The 14,106-nt window shown below is 37.4% G+C and overlaps 1 protein-coding gene across 3 annotated transcripts in view; it reads left to right on the forward strand.

The window, feature by feature from the left end:
• MARK1 (MAP/microtubule affinity-regulating kinase 1) overlaps window positions 1–14,106 on the forward strand; it is a 229,919-nt gene that overhangs the window by 95,079 nt on the left and 120,734 nt on the right. For all 3 annotated transcript variants that reach the window (XM_006894539.1, XM_006894540.1, XM_006894541.1), the window contains exons 2-3: window positions 9,860–10,063; window positions 11,334–11,387. In XM_006894539.1, the coding sequence (XP_006894601.1) occupies window positions 9,860–10,063; window positions 11,334–11,387 (258 nt within the window). The remainder of the gene's footprint in view (window positions 1–9,859; window positions 10,064–11,333; window positions 11,388–14,106) is intronic.

The following is a 14,106-nucleotide window of genomic DNA, read 5'->3' on the forward strand; positions in this document are numbered from 1 at the left end:
GAGTTGGAAACAACCCAGGTGCCCATCAACAAACGAATGGGTAGAGAAGCTGTGGTATATTCACACAATGGAATACTATGCTGCATTGAAAAACAGGGAACTCTTGCAATATTATTCAAAATGGGTGAGCCTGGAGGACATTATGCTGAGTGAAATATCTCAGTTGCAAAAGGACAAATATTGCATGGTGCCCCTGCTATAATATCAGACTGATATCAGGGTGGGGGTAAGACTGAGAAAAACTGGATAAATTGTGTATACTGCACTGATACAGATGAGGGACTGAATAATTTAAAAGCAATGTATGATAGGGTATTATGGGTATCACAAGAGTCCACAATTAAGGTTGCATAGTGGAATGTACCTGGGGTGGTGGGAGGGGGGGGGAGTGTGTACCAGGGGGGAGTCTTTCTTTTACTTTTGAAAGAGAGGAGCGAACTGGGGCGCGGCGGGAGAGGGCTTGGCGGGGAGAGAAGTGCAGCAATGAATGAATGGAAATCCAAATTCTCTGTAAATGTTCATTAAAATTATTTTTAAAAATATATTAAAAAATTGTGGCAGTATAGCTTTTCGGTGTTGCTGAGAAGCAACGATGTCAGTCTAGAGAATAAGGCGCACCTGACCCAGGACATGGTCTTCAGAATTACTTCCTATGTATCAGGAAGCTGGACAGTGATTAAGGATAACAGAAAAACCATTGATGCCTTTGAGTTGTAGTGTTGGAGAAGAGTCGTGAACATACCATGGACCATCAAGAAAACAAATAGATTTTTCTTGGAGAGGGTGTGATATCACGTTTCTCCATAGAGGGTAGGATTTTGAAGCTCCATCTCACATACTTTGGGCATGTGACCAGGAGGAACAAGGTTTTGGAGAAGGACATCATGCCCAGAAGGGTGGAGTTACAGCACAGGAGAGGAAGACCTTGGGTGAGATGGATTGATACAGTAATTTGGGCAAGAGGAGTAGATGTGTCAGATTCAGTGAGACTAGCTCAGGACAGAGAAGGCTTCAGAGTTATTGTACATAGGGTCACTATGGGTCGCAGGCGACTTGATGGCATATGACAACAACATAGCTTTTCATAATCTCTGAATTTCAGTTTCTTTTTGTTGTGGTGTCATCACTTTCATTTCTTATTTGAGTTGTATCTGTATTAAGTTTGCCTGTGGTTTTTCAATTTTAATTGATTTTTAAAAAACAACTTCTGGTGATTTTGTTACTTTCAATGATTTCTCTGTTTCTGTTCCATTTATGTGTTCCCTTATCTATTTTCCTTTCTTCTGGAGATTATAGAGTTTGCTTGCAGTTCTTTTTCTATTTATTAGAGATGTTGTATTAAGTATTTGATTTTCATTCTTCCTTTTTTTATGTGCTTGTTTATTGCTATGAACTACCCTCTTAATACTGTGTCTGCTGTATCCAGATGTTTTGATATGTTGTCTCATTTGTGTTACAAAATTTTTTAAATTTTAAAAATGTTTTCTATTCTCAGAAAATAATCAGTCAAATTACTATTTAGCTTCCAAGTGCAGGACTTTTTCTCCATTATCCTCTTGTTGACTTCAACTTTTATAGCATTGTGATTTGAGAAGAGGCTTGGTAGTATTTCATTGTTTTTAATTTGTCGAGGCTTGCTTTGTGACCTAAAATACAGTCTATTCTGGAGTATCTACCATGCACTAGGGTAGAAGTTAGTTGTGGCTGATATTGAGAAGAATAGGAATCCCAGAGTACTTAACTGTGCTCCTGCAAAACCTGTAACAAGAGGCTGTTGTGCGAACATAGTAGGGAAGCACTGCATGGTTTAAAATTAAGAAGGGAGTATATCAGGGATATATTCTCTCTCCATACCTATTCAATCTGTATGCTGAGCAAATTATTCAAGAAGCTGGACTCTGAAGAGGAATGTGGTATCAGGATCAATTGGCTCCACAATCAGTACTCTTGGTACCAGCATTCAGGAAATCAAGAGACGAATTGCATTGGGAAAGTCTGCTGTCAGAGACCTCTCCAGGGTACTGAAGTGCAATGACATCAGGCTGGACACTTAAGTTGCACCTGATCCAGGCCATAGTTTTTGCAGTTACTTGCTATGCATCAGAGAGCTAGACAGTGACTAGGGATAAAGAAGAAAATTGACACCTTTGAGCTGTGGTGATACAGAAGAGTGTTGAATATACCATGGACTGCTAGAAGAACAGACAGATTTGTCCTGGAGAGGGTGAAACTGGACTGCTCCTTGGAGGCAAGGATTCTGAGGCTTTGTCTGACATGCTCTGGCATGTTGAAAGGAGGGACCAGTCCTTGGAGAGGGACATCCTGTTTGGAAAAATGGAGGGACAGTGCAAGAGAGAAAGACCCTTGATGAGATGGATTGATTAAGTGACTGGGGTGATGGGAGTAGGTGTGTCAGACAGAGACAGTGAGGTTGACACAGGATAGGGCAGAGTTCAGGGCTCTTGTACCTAGGGTTGTTATGAGTCGCAAGCATCTCAGTGGCACATAACAAGAACAGCAACAATAACCTGCATTATGGAGATGACACAACCTTTCTTGGTGAAAATGAGGAGGACCTGAAGCACTTGTTGCAGACGATCAAAGAATATAGCCTTCAATATGTATTGTATCTCAGTATCAAGAAAACAAGGGTTCTTACCACTGGACCAATAAGCAATATCATAGTGGATGGAGAAGAGATTGAAACTGTCAACAATTTCTTCTTACTTGGATCTGTTAACGCCCTTGGCACCAACAGTCAGAAATCAAGAGATGCATTGCATTGGGAAAGTCTGCAGTTAGGGACCTCCAAATTATTGGGCAGTACATGTCAGTTTGAGGACTAAGGTGCATCTGATTCAGGCTATGGTCTGTCTCATCACTTGCTGTGCATCTGAGAGCAGGACAATGAATAGGAAATGGCAGAAGAATTGATGACTTTTAGTTGAGGTTTTGGAGAAGAGCACTGAATATCCCGTAGACTGGCAAAAAACAAATATGTCTTGGAGAGGGTACAGTGGGAGTGCTCTTTGGAGGCAAAGATGATGAGACGTCTCACAAACTTCAGGCATGTTGTTAGTAGGGGCTATTCCTTGGGAAGAGACAGAATGCTTGGAAGGGTAGAGGGTCAGTGAAGGAGATCAAAACCCTTAACCAGGTGGATTGTCATCGTGATTGCCACAAAGGGCTCTACTGTGTCAGAAAGTGTGAGGATGGCACAGAATAGGAAGAGGTTCAGATCTGCTGTTAATAGGATTACTATGAGTCACACTCAACTTGATGATACATAACAACAACTAGAGAAGAATGTATCATGAACTTTTGTTGACTGGAGTAATCTGTATTTTCCTATGAGGTTATTTTGATTAATTGTAGAATTTAGTTCTTCTGCATTTATGTTGAATTTTCCAATCATTCTGTCTTTCAATAGGAGGGGTGTATTGAAATTTCCTATTTTTGTTGTATATTTCTTTCCTCAGGTCTAATAATTTCATGTGTATATTTTACGGCCATATCATTTGGTATTTAGATATTATGTCTTCTTGTTCTGTTGACCCTTTAACCATTATATAGTGTCCTTTAGTGTCTCTTATGTTGTTTTTTTTACCCTGAAATCAGTTTTACCAGTTATTCATATTGCCATATCTATTTTTGGTTGCCAGCCATTTAAATTTTTTTTCCACAACATAATGCATTTTGTTTTATCTTATTTGCTATTGTTTTAATTGGTGTGTTTGAAGCATTCAGATTCTGTTATTCTTGGTGGTGGTGGTTGTTGTTGTAATGTGCCGTCGAATCACCTGCAACTCCTAGAGATCCTATGTACAACAGCACTAAACCCTGCTCTAATCTGTGCCAATCTCACTGTCTCTGACACACCTACCTTTACTACCCCAGTCACTGAATCGATCTACCTAATAGAGGGTCTTCCTCTGCTGATCTGTCCCTCCACCCTCCCAAGCATGACGTCCTTCTCCAAGGATTGGTCCCTCCTTGCAGCATCCAAATTATGTCAGACAAAGCTTCAGAATCCTTTCCTCCAATGAGCAGCTTGGTTCCAGGATGAACCTGTTTGTTTTCTTAGTAGTCCATGGTACACTCAATACTCTTCTCCAACAACACAGCTCAGAGGCATCAATTCACCTTCTATCCACCCTAGTCATTGTCCAACTCTCTGATGCATAACTAGTGATTGCAAAGACTATGGTCTGTATCAGGCACACCTTAGTCTCCAGAGTGGCACCATTACTCTTCAGTACTTTGGAGAGGTCCCTAACAGCAGACTTTCCCATCGCAATACGTCTTTTAATTTCCTGGCTGCTGGTGCCAAGAGTGTTGACTGTGGAACCAAGCAAACTAAAGCTGTGAACAATCTCGATCTCTTCACCAACCATCCTGATGCTGCCAGTTGGCCCAGTGGTGAGGATCTTTGTCGTCTTGATATTGAGCCTCAATCCATATGGAAGGGTACAGTCTTTGACCTTCTGCATCAAGTTCATCATATCCTCCTCAGTTTCAGCAAGCAGGGTTGTGTCATATGCATAATGCAGATTGTTGATGAGTCTTCATCTAATCCTGATACCACACTTCTCCTTATAGAGCCCAGCTTCCCAGATAATCTGTTCTGAATATAGGTTGAAAAGGTATGAAGACAGGACACATCCCAGGCATATACCCTGAGATATTTTTTAGGGTTCTTTTTTTGTGGTGTTTCAGGTTATTTCAGTCTATCCTCATCTCCATACTGTCTCTGTGTAAAGAACTTACCTTTGTATTTCTTGAAAAGTTGGTTTTCTTTTCACAAAATCTTTTAGTTTCTGCTTTTCTGAAGATATCCAATTTTTTTCTGTCACATTTGATGGACAGTAATGCTGGGGACAGGATTTTCCTTTGTTGGTTTGGGGGATTTTTTCCCCTACAGTTTTGTCTATATCATACCATTATCTTGCTCACATGGTTTTTGCTGAGGAATTGAAGTTTTTTTTTTTTTTTTTTTTTTTTTTTGAGGTCAGAGTTGGATCTTATCAGTCTTCAGTGACAGTCAGACTGTTCAGATAGGAATTGAAGTTTAATCTTACTGGCAATTCTTTGTAGGTAATGCTTTGCTTTTCTCAATTGCTTTCAATATTATATCCTTTAATTTTATTTTGGGGAATTGCTATGTCGGTTTTCCTTTTGTTATCAGTCTTGTTTGGGCTTCATTCGGGTTCTTACATGTGTATTTTTAATTTTTCTTGATACCTGAAAAGTTTTCTTCTTGTAACTCTTCCATAGCTTTTCAGTGCCTTTTTTCCCCCTGTCTCTTCCTGTTCTGTTACTTCAATCACACATGTTATTCCTCTTTATGATATATCACATAATTCTTAGGATTTTCTTTATTTTTATCAGATTAATGTTAAAGACTTTTTCTTCTGTTTCACGGATTCTATATCCATTTCTTTAGTTCTCTTCTTTTGTCCTTCCATTGTGTCAACAGATTCTAAAATATTGATCTTTATTTACAATTGAAATTTCTTATTTCTCTATGGCTTTTAATATTTCATTAGTTAAATTTACTTTGTTTGTATTGACTTTTTAAGTTCTTCTAGAGTTTTCCATACCTTCAGTTCTTCATATTATCCTCCATCCTGTGAAAACACTTGAGCATCATTGTGGTTGCTTCTCAGAGAATCCAGTCAACCTTTCCTCCTCTGGGAGGTCCACTGTCTTTGTGCTTTGCTCTTTTTGTTGTTGTTTCTGATATCTTGGTTTTGATTGCTCATTTTTATCGGATTTGATGTTGTTTGCTGCTTCTGGGACATTGTCGTGATTTTGTATTATACATTTTTTAACCTCTTTTTTTCTTGGTGTATGTATAATAGCCACTGGCATTTCTGTGTAATTAGCTGTTCATTAGTTGTTCAGTGCTGTTGGTTTATGGAATAGTAGTTGCTGTGTAAGGATGGGCAAGTAGGGTGTGTGCTGAACCTTGCTTTAGTAGAATATGTGGGTGACTAGTCCTGAGTCCTCAATGTGGATGGTGCAAGAAACAACCCAGTGAAAATTCTCACAGATTGTTTCCTTTCTCTGCTATCTCTTGCAGTAGGGATCCTTGAGTTTCTGCCTGTATTTGCAGTGTACCTGCTGAGCCAGTAAATTTCTGAATCTTGACTCTGTGAATCAGGTATCTATTTTGCTGCACCTTTAGGTTTTTCACCTGTTGTTACAGGTGAGTGCAGCTCCAGGCTTTGGGTTGGTGGAGGGCATGGTCAGCCATAGGACAGTACTGAAAGACAGGGCCTACTCAAGTTGCATCCTACAATGTGCTTGTGGTGTATGTAGCCTGGACTTTTCTTGAGTGTTCCTCAGTCAAGCCAGTTAGCCAGCATCTTCCAGTGTCTGCAGTTCACTGGATCACAGGTTGGAGAGATTCTTGAAGGTGTGACAGTCCCAAGTGATATCTATGGGTAGAGCATTTGCATTAGGGGGTTGCTTTTTCTGTCATATGCATATCTTCACCCTCTGCGCTGACTTTCTTACCACCAAATTAAAAATGGCCTTATTGAAGTCTCTTAAACTCCTGTCAGCTTGGAACCTCTTATCCTGGGCTCACGATAGCATTGTTCAGCTTGCCTTAAGAGGAGGGTCATGCCCAAGGACCCAAGAATGTCCTACCTGTTGAGATGAAAGCTCAACCAGTTGTCTACAAGCAGTGGGGAGGTAGAGCCCTGTTTTCTCCATGGTGATCATCTAATACTGGTAGATCTAACCCATTTGTCTTTTTTTCCCTTCTGTTTTTGTGGAACTTCAGCTAAATCCAGCCCTGAATGTGGTGCTGCTGTTTGTTTCTGTTTACTTGATCCTTACTTATACCTTCATTCTCCTTTGTGCCTGATTTTATCCTCAGTGATTACCCTCATACTTCAGAATGCTTGAAAATTATCCATGACTGGGCTTCCCAGTCCTTTGGTGTCCCTATGGGAGAGAGGCAGGTTTGCTGGTCTCATTAGTTTGCTATTTCACTAAAAGTTTAGAATCAGCATTATTTTGGAATAGGCACAAGTGTATATGTCTTCTAGGTAGCTTTCATCCAAATATCTTGGCATAGACTAGAGAGCACATTCAACTTTGCATCTGTTTATTGAAATACTTCAGCTTGTCGGTTTTTTGAGTGTTATTTTTTCCAGTATCTGCAGTGAAGTTTCAATTTCTTCCTTCACTACTATTGGCTCATAATAATTTGTTACCTTCAGGAATGATTGAACATTGGCCAATTTTTTTGGTATATTCTTTTCATATTTTTAAAAAAATAATTCCTGCATCATTAGAGTCTTTCAGTTTTGCAGCTTTAAGCTTGAGTTTTTCTTTCGTACTTACAGCCGAGACATAATGAGCATTGTTCTCATTATTCATATTTTGATTTGGCTTCTAAAGCAATTTTTTAAAAAATCTTATGTTCAAGTTTGTTACTTCATTTTTTTCTTCCTTTCACTTAAGATTCTCTTTCTAGAGGAAGTTTCACAGCCTTTTCTGACTCTCCTTTTGGTCCTTTCTCATGCCTTTTGGCTTTTTTCATCTGTGTTATTTTTTGTGTGTGTGAGAAAAATTTTTATTTTGAATTAGCCAACTGGACTCAGATGATCCCAATTTTGTTGGCAACATCCAAAGCATCATAGTCAGGAGCAAGTTGCACATAGGCCTACTTCTCTCCATCAGGCCTAACCAAGAGGTAGACCTTGGCCACATCAATGTCATAGAGCTTCTTTACAGCTTATTTGATTTGGTGCTTATTGGTCATCTTTTTTTCTTTTTGGCTGTGGATGCCCTTCAGGACTGCCTTCTTGGCCTTTAATGCCTTTGCTTTGGCTTCAGTTTGGGGAGGGGCAGGGGCTTCCTTTTGGCTTTCCATGCCATCTTTGTAGAAAGGCTCATCTATGTCTTCTTTTAACCAACATGGTGTTCAGGCATTACTGTTCATTGGAACCCATTGATTGTTCAAAAGGTCTCTGAATTAATACTTAGTTGAGGTATACTTGTGGTCATATTTTGATGGTGAAGGGGCTTGATTTCATTTTCTTTAGCTTCGACTTAAACTTGCATGTGAACGGTTGATGGTATTTTGTACCCTTCTCTGTCCCTACCTCTGTATTCCAATAATCAGTTATTTTTTTTTTTAATGTAACTTAGCAACATTTTTGATCAGTAGAAGTTGGGAGAACTCCTCAGTTACTTTCATTCTTTCTCAGTAAATGTAGACCCTTAATTGACTGAAAGCTTTGTCATTGACTGAAATCCGTATCATTAAAGTGGAATGTAATTTGAGGAGACAACTTTTTCCCAGTTATGTTTTGAGTGTTTTCCAATCTGAGGATCTTATTTTGTGCCACTGTATATTTTCTATTGCTATTCAGAAGGTTTTAGTTATTTCATAAGAGGGTAGCAATACTTCTGCTTAATCTATGTTCATTTGGAAACTCTACCGAAATCTTCCCACCATGGTAACCATACTGATATTTAAACTAATAGTGGCATTACTTCAGTATTACAGCAACATGAAAGCCATTATAGTACAACATTTGTGGACCATACATTAAATACTCTATACTCCTTCAATGTAGCCTAGTGAGTGTCTACACTATATTAAGTTGTGGAGTTTTAGGAATGTTATATGAAAACAAATCAGTAACAAATACTTAGAAAATGGTGTGATAATGCTGATAGTAGAGAGGGTGTGTGTGTGTGTAGGTAACAGCAGAAAAGAAGGCATAAGTAAGTAACCCTGCTTCGTGATGAGATGGACAGTCTTATTATCTCAACAAATTGACAAGCCAGCCTTATTTAGATGAGACGTACCATCTGTGAGAAATATTATAGCAATTTCAATCTTAGAAATGCCTAGAAAATAAAGAAATTTCTATGTCAGTGAAGAGCTGTGCATTTACCTCTTCCTTATTTATTGCAGTAGTTCTCAAACTATGGCATACATTAAAAAAACCTATTTTATGTTTCATTATTATTAGGGGCCTCCAACTTGACTATTACAGCAAGCCAGTTAACCAAGAGATCTGAATTGCATTGTTCTGTCCAATCGTCACGATCTTGATATGCTTGAACCCATTGCTCCAGTCACTATATCAGTCCATCTTTTGGGGGGCCCTCTACCTTTCCTAGCATTATGTCCATTCCAAAGGACTGGCCCCTCCTGACAACATGCCCAAAATTTTTGAAACAAGGTTTCCCCATCTTTGCTTCTAAGGAGCACTCCCGCTGCACTTCCTCCAAAACAGACTTGTACATTCTTTTGGCAGTCTGTGGGATATTCAGTATTCTTCTCCAACACTGTAACTCAAAGACATTGACTCTTCTGCTGTCATCTCTGTTCATTGTCCAGCTTTCAGATGTATAACAAGTATTTCAGACCACATCTTGGTTTGTCAGTAGACCTAAATTTTATGCCTGGCAAATGGAAGAGTGAACAAGAGTAGTTTGTCTAGATTGGAAAAAAAAAAACAACCCAACAACCACACCACAGAAATATAATTGTTAGGTTTTTTGTGTTGACAGTAAAGAACATTTTTGCCCTTTAAATGAAGCAGTCCTGGAATGTGGAAGCAGCCTTAGAGTGATAGTGGTCTGTGAGACTCTGTGCTATCCACTTTTTAAAATTAAAACATAGGACCAGATTCAGATCTGTTGTTTGTATGGTGGCTATGAATCATACTTGATTTGACAGAACCTGACAACAGCACTCAGAAACCATGTGATATGTGGTAGACCCTTTCACTTTGAATAGTTATTCTCCCTTTCCCTACAAGATGAAGCTGATGTCTGGTAGAAGTTATAAATAATTAACACTGAAATTTTGTCACCTTTGTCTTAGCATACATCTGTGGATGGATACACCGAACCGCACATCCAGCCTACCAAATCAAGTAGCCGACAGAACATTCCCCGGTGTCGAAACTCCATTACATCAGCAGCAGATGAGCAGCCTCACATTGGAAATTATCGTTTACAGAAAACAATAGGGAAAGGAAATTTTGCTAAAGTCAAATTGGCAAGACATGTTCTGACTGGTAGAGAGGTAAGTTTTCATAATGCCTTTTAATATTTCCTTCAGCCTCTCTAGAGTCTTATTAAAAAGTTTTCCTGTAACTAATGTTGGGGAACAAACCACAGCTAACATATGGTAAGCAATGAGTTATTTGTGAATGGAATTTTGGTAGCTAAATCTGTATTTTTAACATGTTAACTGATTTGAAAAAGAATCATATTAGCATCTTTAATACATCAGGTGCACTGCAGACGTTACCTTCCTCAGGCTTCTGTCTTTGATCTTAAGGCTGCCGGTAAACATTTCTGATTGTCCTTGTTACCAAACCTCAGTAACAGAGCTAGACACAATTCTTATTAATGACAGTTTAGAGTAAAATTGATGTAAATGTGCGGAAAGTCACCCCCAAATTTGTATCAATTTAGTTGTTGCTGATTGCTGTCTAATCGAGCACAACTCATAGTGATTCTCTGAACCAAAGACCTGAAACCTTTCTATAACTATCATTATCAAAGTTCATAGAGCACATAAAATAAGTGGTGTTATACTGATGTTTTTCTTAGGTAGTAGGATAATTATATTTGTGTTTAAGATATGTGTATTCATGTAAATTTTTTTATGTTTACACATATGTATATGTCATTTCTAAGTCTATTTGATTATGTTGAAGGCTTTATTTTTATTAATTTAATATCTGACATTCTTTATTCCATGTGTACTAGATCTAATTAGAACATTATTTTTTTTAAAAAAAAAACACCCAATTTCAGAATGTTCTTAACTTTTTACTTTGCTCTTTGCCAATATTATTGTCCTTTGTCACTGAGTATATAGTTCATTCCGTGTGTTCTAACCCTGGAGCTATTACAGCACAAGCTATCCTAAGCACAGATTTAGAGGATTCAAGTCTGTTTTGTTACTCTGTAAGTTAGTGAGCTTGAGTGTCTTGAGTGCTTCATCAATAAAACCATTTCACTTCAAGTTTATATATCTTCCAGCTCATTGTTATTTATTAAGATCACGAGTAAAATATTAAGTTTCAACGTTATTATTAGTAGGAAACACTTGGAAGAAATAAATAAGAGTCCTTTTAAAAAAAAATTCAAGATCAAATAGGTTAAAGACATGAGTGATAGAATATATCCTAAGGCTGCCAACATATCCGAGCTTTACTATTCACTAATGTGAGCACCAAATGGATCTAAGTTATATCTAGTTAAGACAAAAGACAGTTTCTTCCTAATTAAAACATATATTCTCTAGTACAATTTAATTATTCCCTCTTTTTTTTTCTTTTTAGGTTGCTGTGAAAATAATAGACAAAACTCAGCTAAATCCTACCAGTCTACAAAAGGTATTTATTATAATAGTAATTCATTAGAATAACAGTATCTGTAAACTCAGCTGTCCTAAACTTTTTTCATTTACATTCTGTTTCATACAATCATTCCCTTACATTGTTTCTTAGAAGATTAATCACTCTTTATCTGTGATCACTATTATCCCACTTTTTCAGTTCCCCACTGGATCTTTCCTAATTCCTTCATACCCTCCCTCCACTCACCAAACTACAATCTCATGATTCCCTGCCCTCCTGGTCCCACCCTCAATCCACCTGCCTCCTCCTCTTCCCTCTTTGGACATTTATACACATCTTACTAATTATCCTTGTGTTTTTACAATCATGGTCTTATGCAGTCCTTATGAACTCAAGTTAGTTTACTCTATCCTAAATTTTTCTTCATATATATATATATTTTTTTTTCATTCATTTATTTACAAAGTTTGTATACATTGTTTTTCATACCAGATCTTTCCCATTTCCATTACTTACCCCTCACCCCATCAAATTTTGCAACCCTATGATTAATACTCCCCCCATCCTCACCCTTCTGCCTCCTTGGATCCTCATACTTGTTCTACAATAATGGTCTTAGATATTTGTCCTTATGGGACTGAGTTAGTTAGTTCACTTAGCATAATGCTCTCCATTCCCTCCCAAGTTAGGTAGTAATTTACAAAATCATTACTCCTGTGTACTGCATAGTAGTCTACAGTGTGACTGTACCATAATTTCTTAATCCATTCCATTGTGGTTGGACATTTGAGCTGTTTTTGTGTTCTTGCTGTGGTGAATAATGCTGCTGTGAACATTGGTGTACACGTCTCCATTTGTGCCTCAGTTCTCATTTTCTCACGATATATTCCAAGCCATGGAATAGCTGGGTTATGTGGGATTTCTATGTTCAGCTTTCCGAGGAAACTTCAGACTGCCTTCCAGAGTAGTTGTACCATTTTACAGTCAGTGTATGAGAGTTCCTATCTCTCTGCATCCTCACCAACATTTATTACTTGCTATACTGTTAAACTTTGCCACTGCTACTGGAGTAAGATGGTATGTCATTGTGGTTTTGATTTGCATTTCTCTTATTGCCAGTGATTTTGAGCATTTCTTTATGTGTCTGTGTGCCATCTGAGTATCTTCCTCTGTGAAAAGTCTTCATTTCTTTTCCCTTTTTTGTAATTGTGTGATGAGTCTTTTTCTTAATGGAAGCCCTGTAGGAAGGATTCTGTAAACTTTTGATATGAGACCCTTGTCTGAAATGGTATTGCCAAGTTTTTTATGTTTACAGGGATTTAATCTGTAGAAGGTTCTAATCATCAATTTTATACCCTCCAGATTGAGCATTTCTAGCTGTATTTGGCAGTCTCTTTATACCATAGACTAGGCAATATAAGTTTGATCCCAATTTGTCTCTGATGAAATTTACAGTTTTTGTTAGGTCCAGAAGTAAGTTTCATAAGTTATACAAAAGGAAGAAACCCTCAAACTCTTTACTGTGGAATTAGAACCAATTCATAGCTAAACCTCCAGCAGGTTTTGAGAGGCTGTAAATCATATGAGAAAAGATTGCCCATCTTTATCCTTCGGAGCAATTGATGTATTTAAACTGCTCCTTTTTGGGTTGGCAATCTAGACTCAAGCACCAGAGCCACTTTTAAGTTATTAGAATAAAACTTTGTAACAAATGTCTTGAAATATTTTGTTTTCTGCTTAATTAACAGTTTAGTTAAAAGATACTTTGTCCAGAAGTGCATGTCCTTATACTGTTGTTTTATTCCTTCTCCCTAAGACCTAGTCTTTTAATTAACCATTAAAACATACACAAGTTTTCTCATCAGTTGAAAATACATAGCTGCAGGGAGAGAAAAGGAGTATTATCCTTATAAACCAAAGCTGTTTCTTCATTAATAACTTAAATGGGAAGCATTCTTAAATAGACATTTTAGTAATTTATAATTGACACAAAGATTAGCATGCCAAATAAACTAAATTTATATGTAGTAATAAAATAAGTTTTTTAATACATTATGCTGATATCAAAGTCACATACGTAAATATGTCACTGATAACGGAATTCCTAAAAAAAGTTATTGTAAGAAATATTTGTGTTGTGCTAACTATACCAGTTTTGATACTAAATGAGAGTAAACATTGATATTTGTGATAATCAGGCCTTTCTACTTAATTCATTATCAGATAACTGATTTTATTTGGTGCATTTCTCCTTAGAAGGCTCTCTTTATATTTAATGGAGTTTCTTTTTCAGTTTGACAACCAATATAACTTTTTTCATATTTCTAACAAGTGAGAACATGGGGGAGCTTACTGGGCTCTCCAGTCTGTGTGAAATAGCATACTTTATAAATCTCTTCTAAGAGGAAATCTCTAGTAGGACCAGTTTATTGTTTTTGTTTGTTTTGTTTTCTTTTTAACATAATTTATTTGGCTGTGAGTTTGTGTAGTTTATTTTTTTCCCCATTCATTCATTTTTGTACTTTTTTCCTGCCCACCTCTCCCCCCAAATTTGCTCTTCTCTTTGAAAAGTAAAAGAAAAATTCTTTCACTATTATACAGTTCCTCTCCTCAAGTCCACTCCACTATGCATCCTTCATTCTAGACTCCTGTCATGACAATAATACTTAATCCTATATCCTTTTTTAAAAAGAATTTTAATGAACATTTACAGAGATTTTGGATTTCCATTCATTCATTGCTGCACTTCTCTCCC

This window comes from Elephantulus edwardii, unplaced genomic scaffold (assembly GCF_000299155.1).
Source record: "Elephantulus edwardii isolate Elephantulus edwardi_28Jun2011 unplaced genomic scaffold, EleEdw1.0 scaffold00146, whole genome shotgun sequence".
Taxonomy (NCBI): domain Eukaryota; kingdom Metazoa; phylum Chordata; class Mammalia; order Macroscelidea; family Macroscelididae; genus Elephantulus; species Elephantulus edwardii.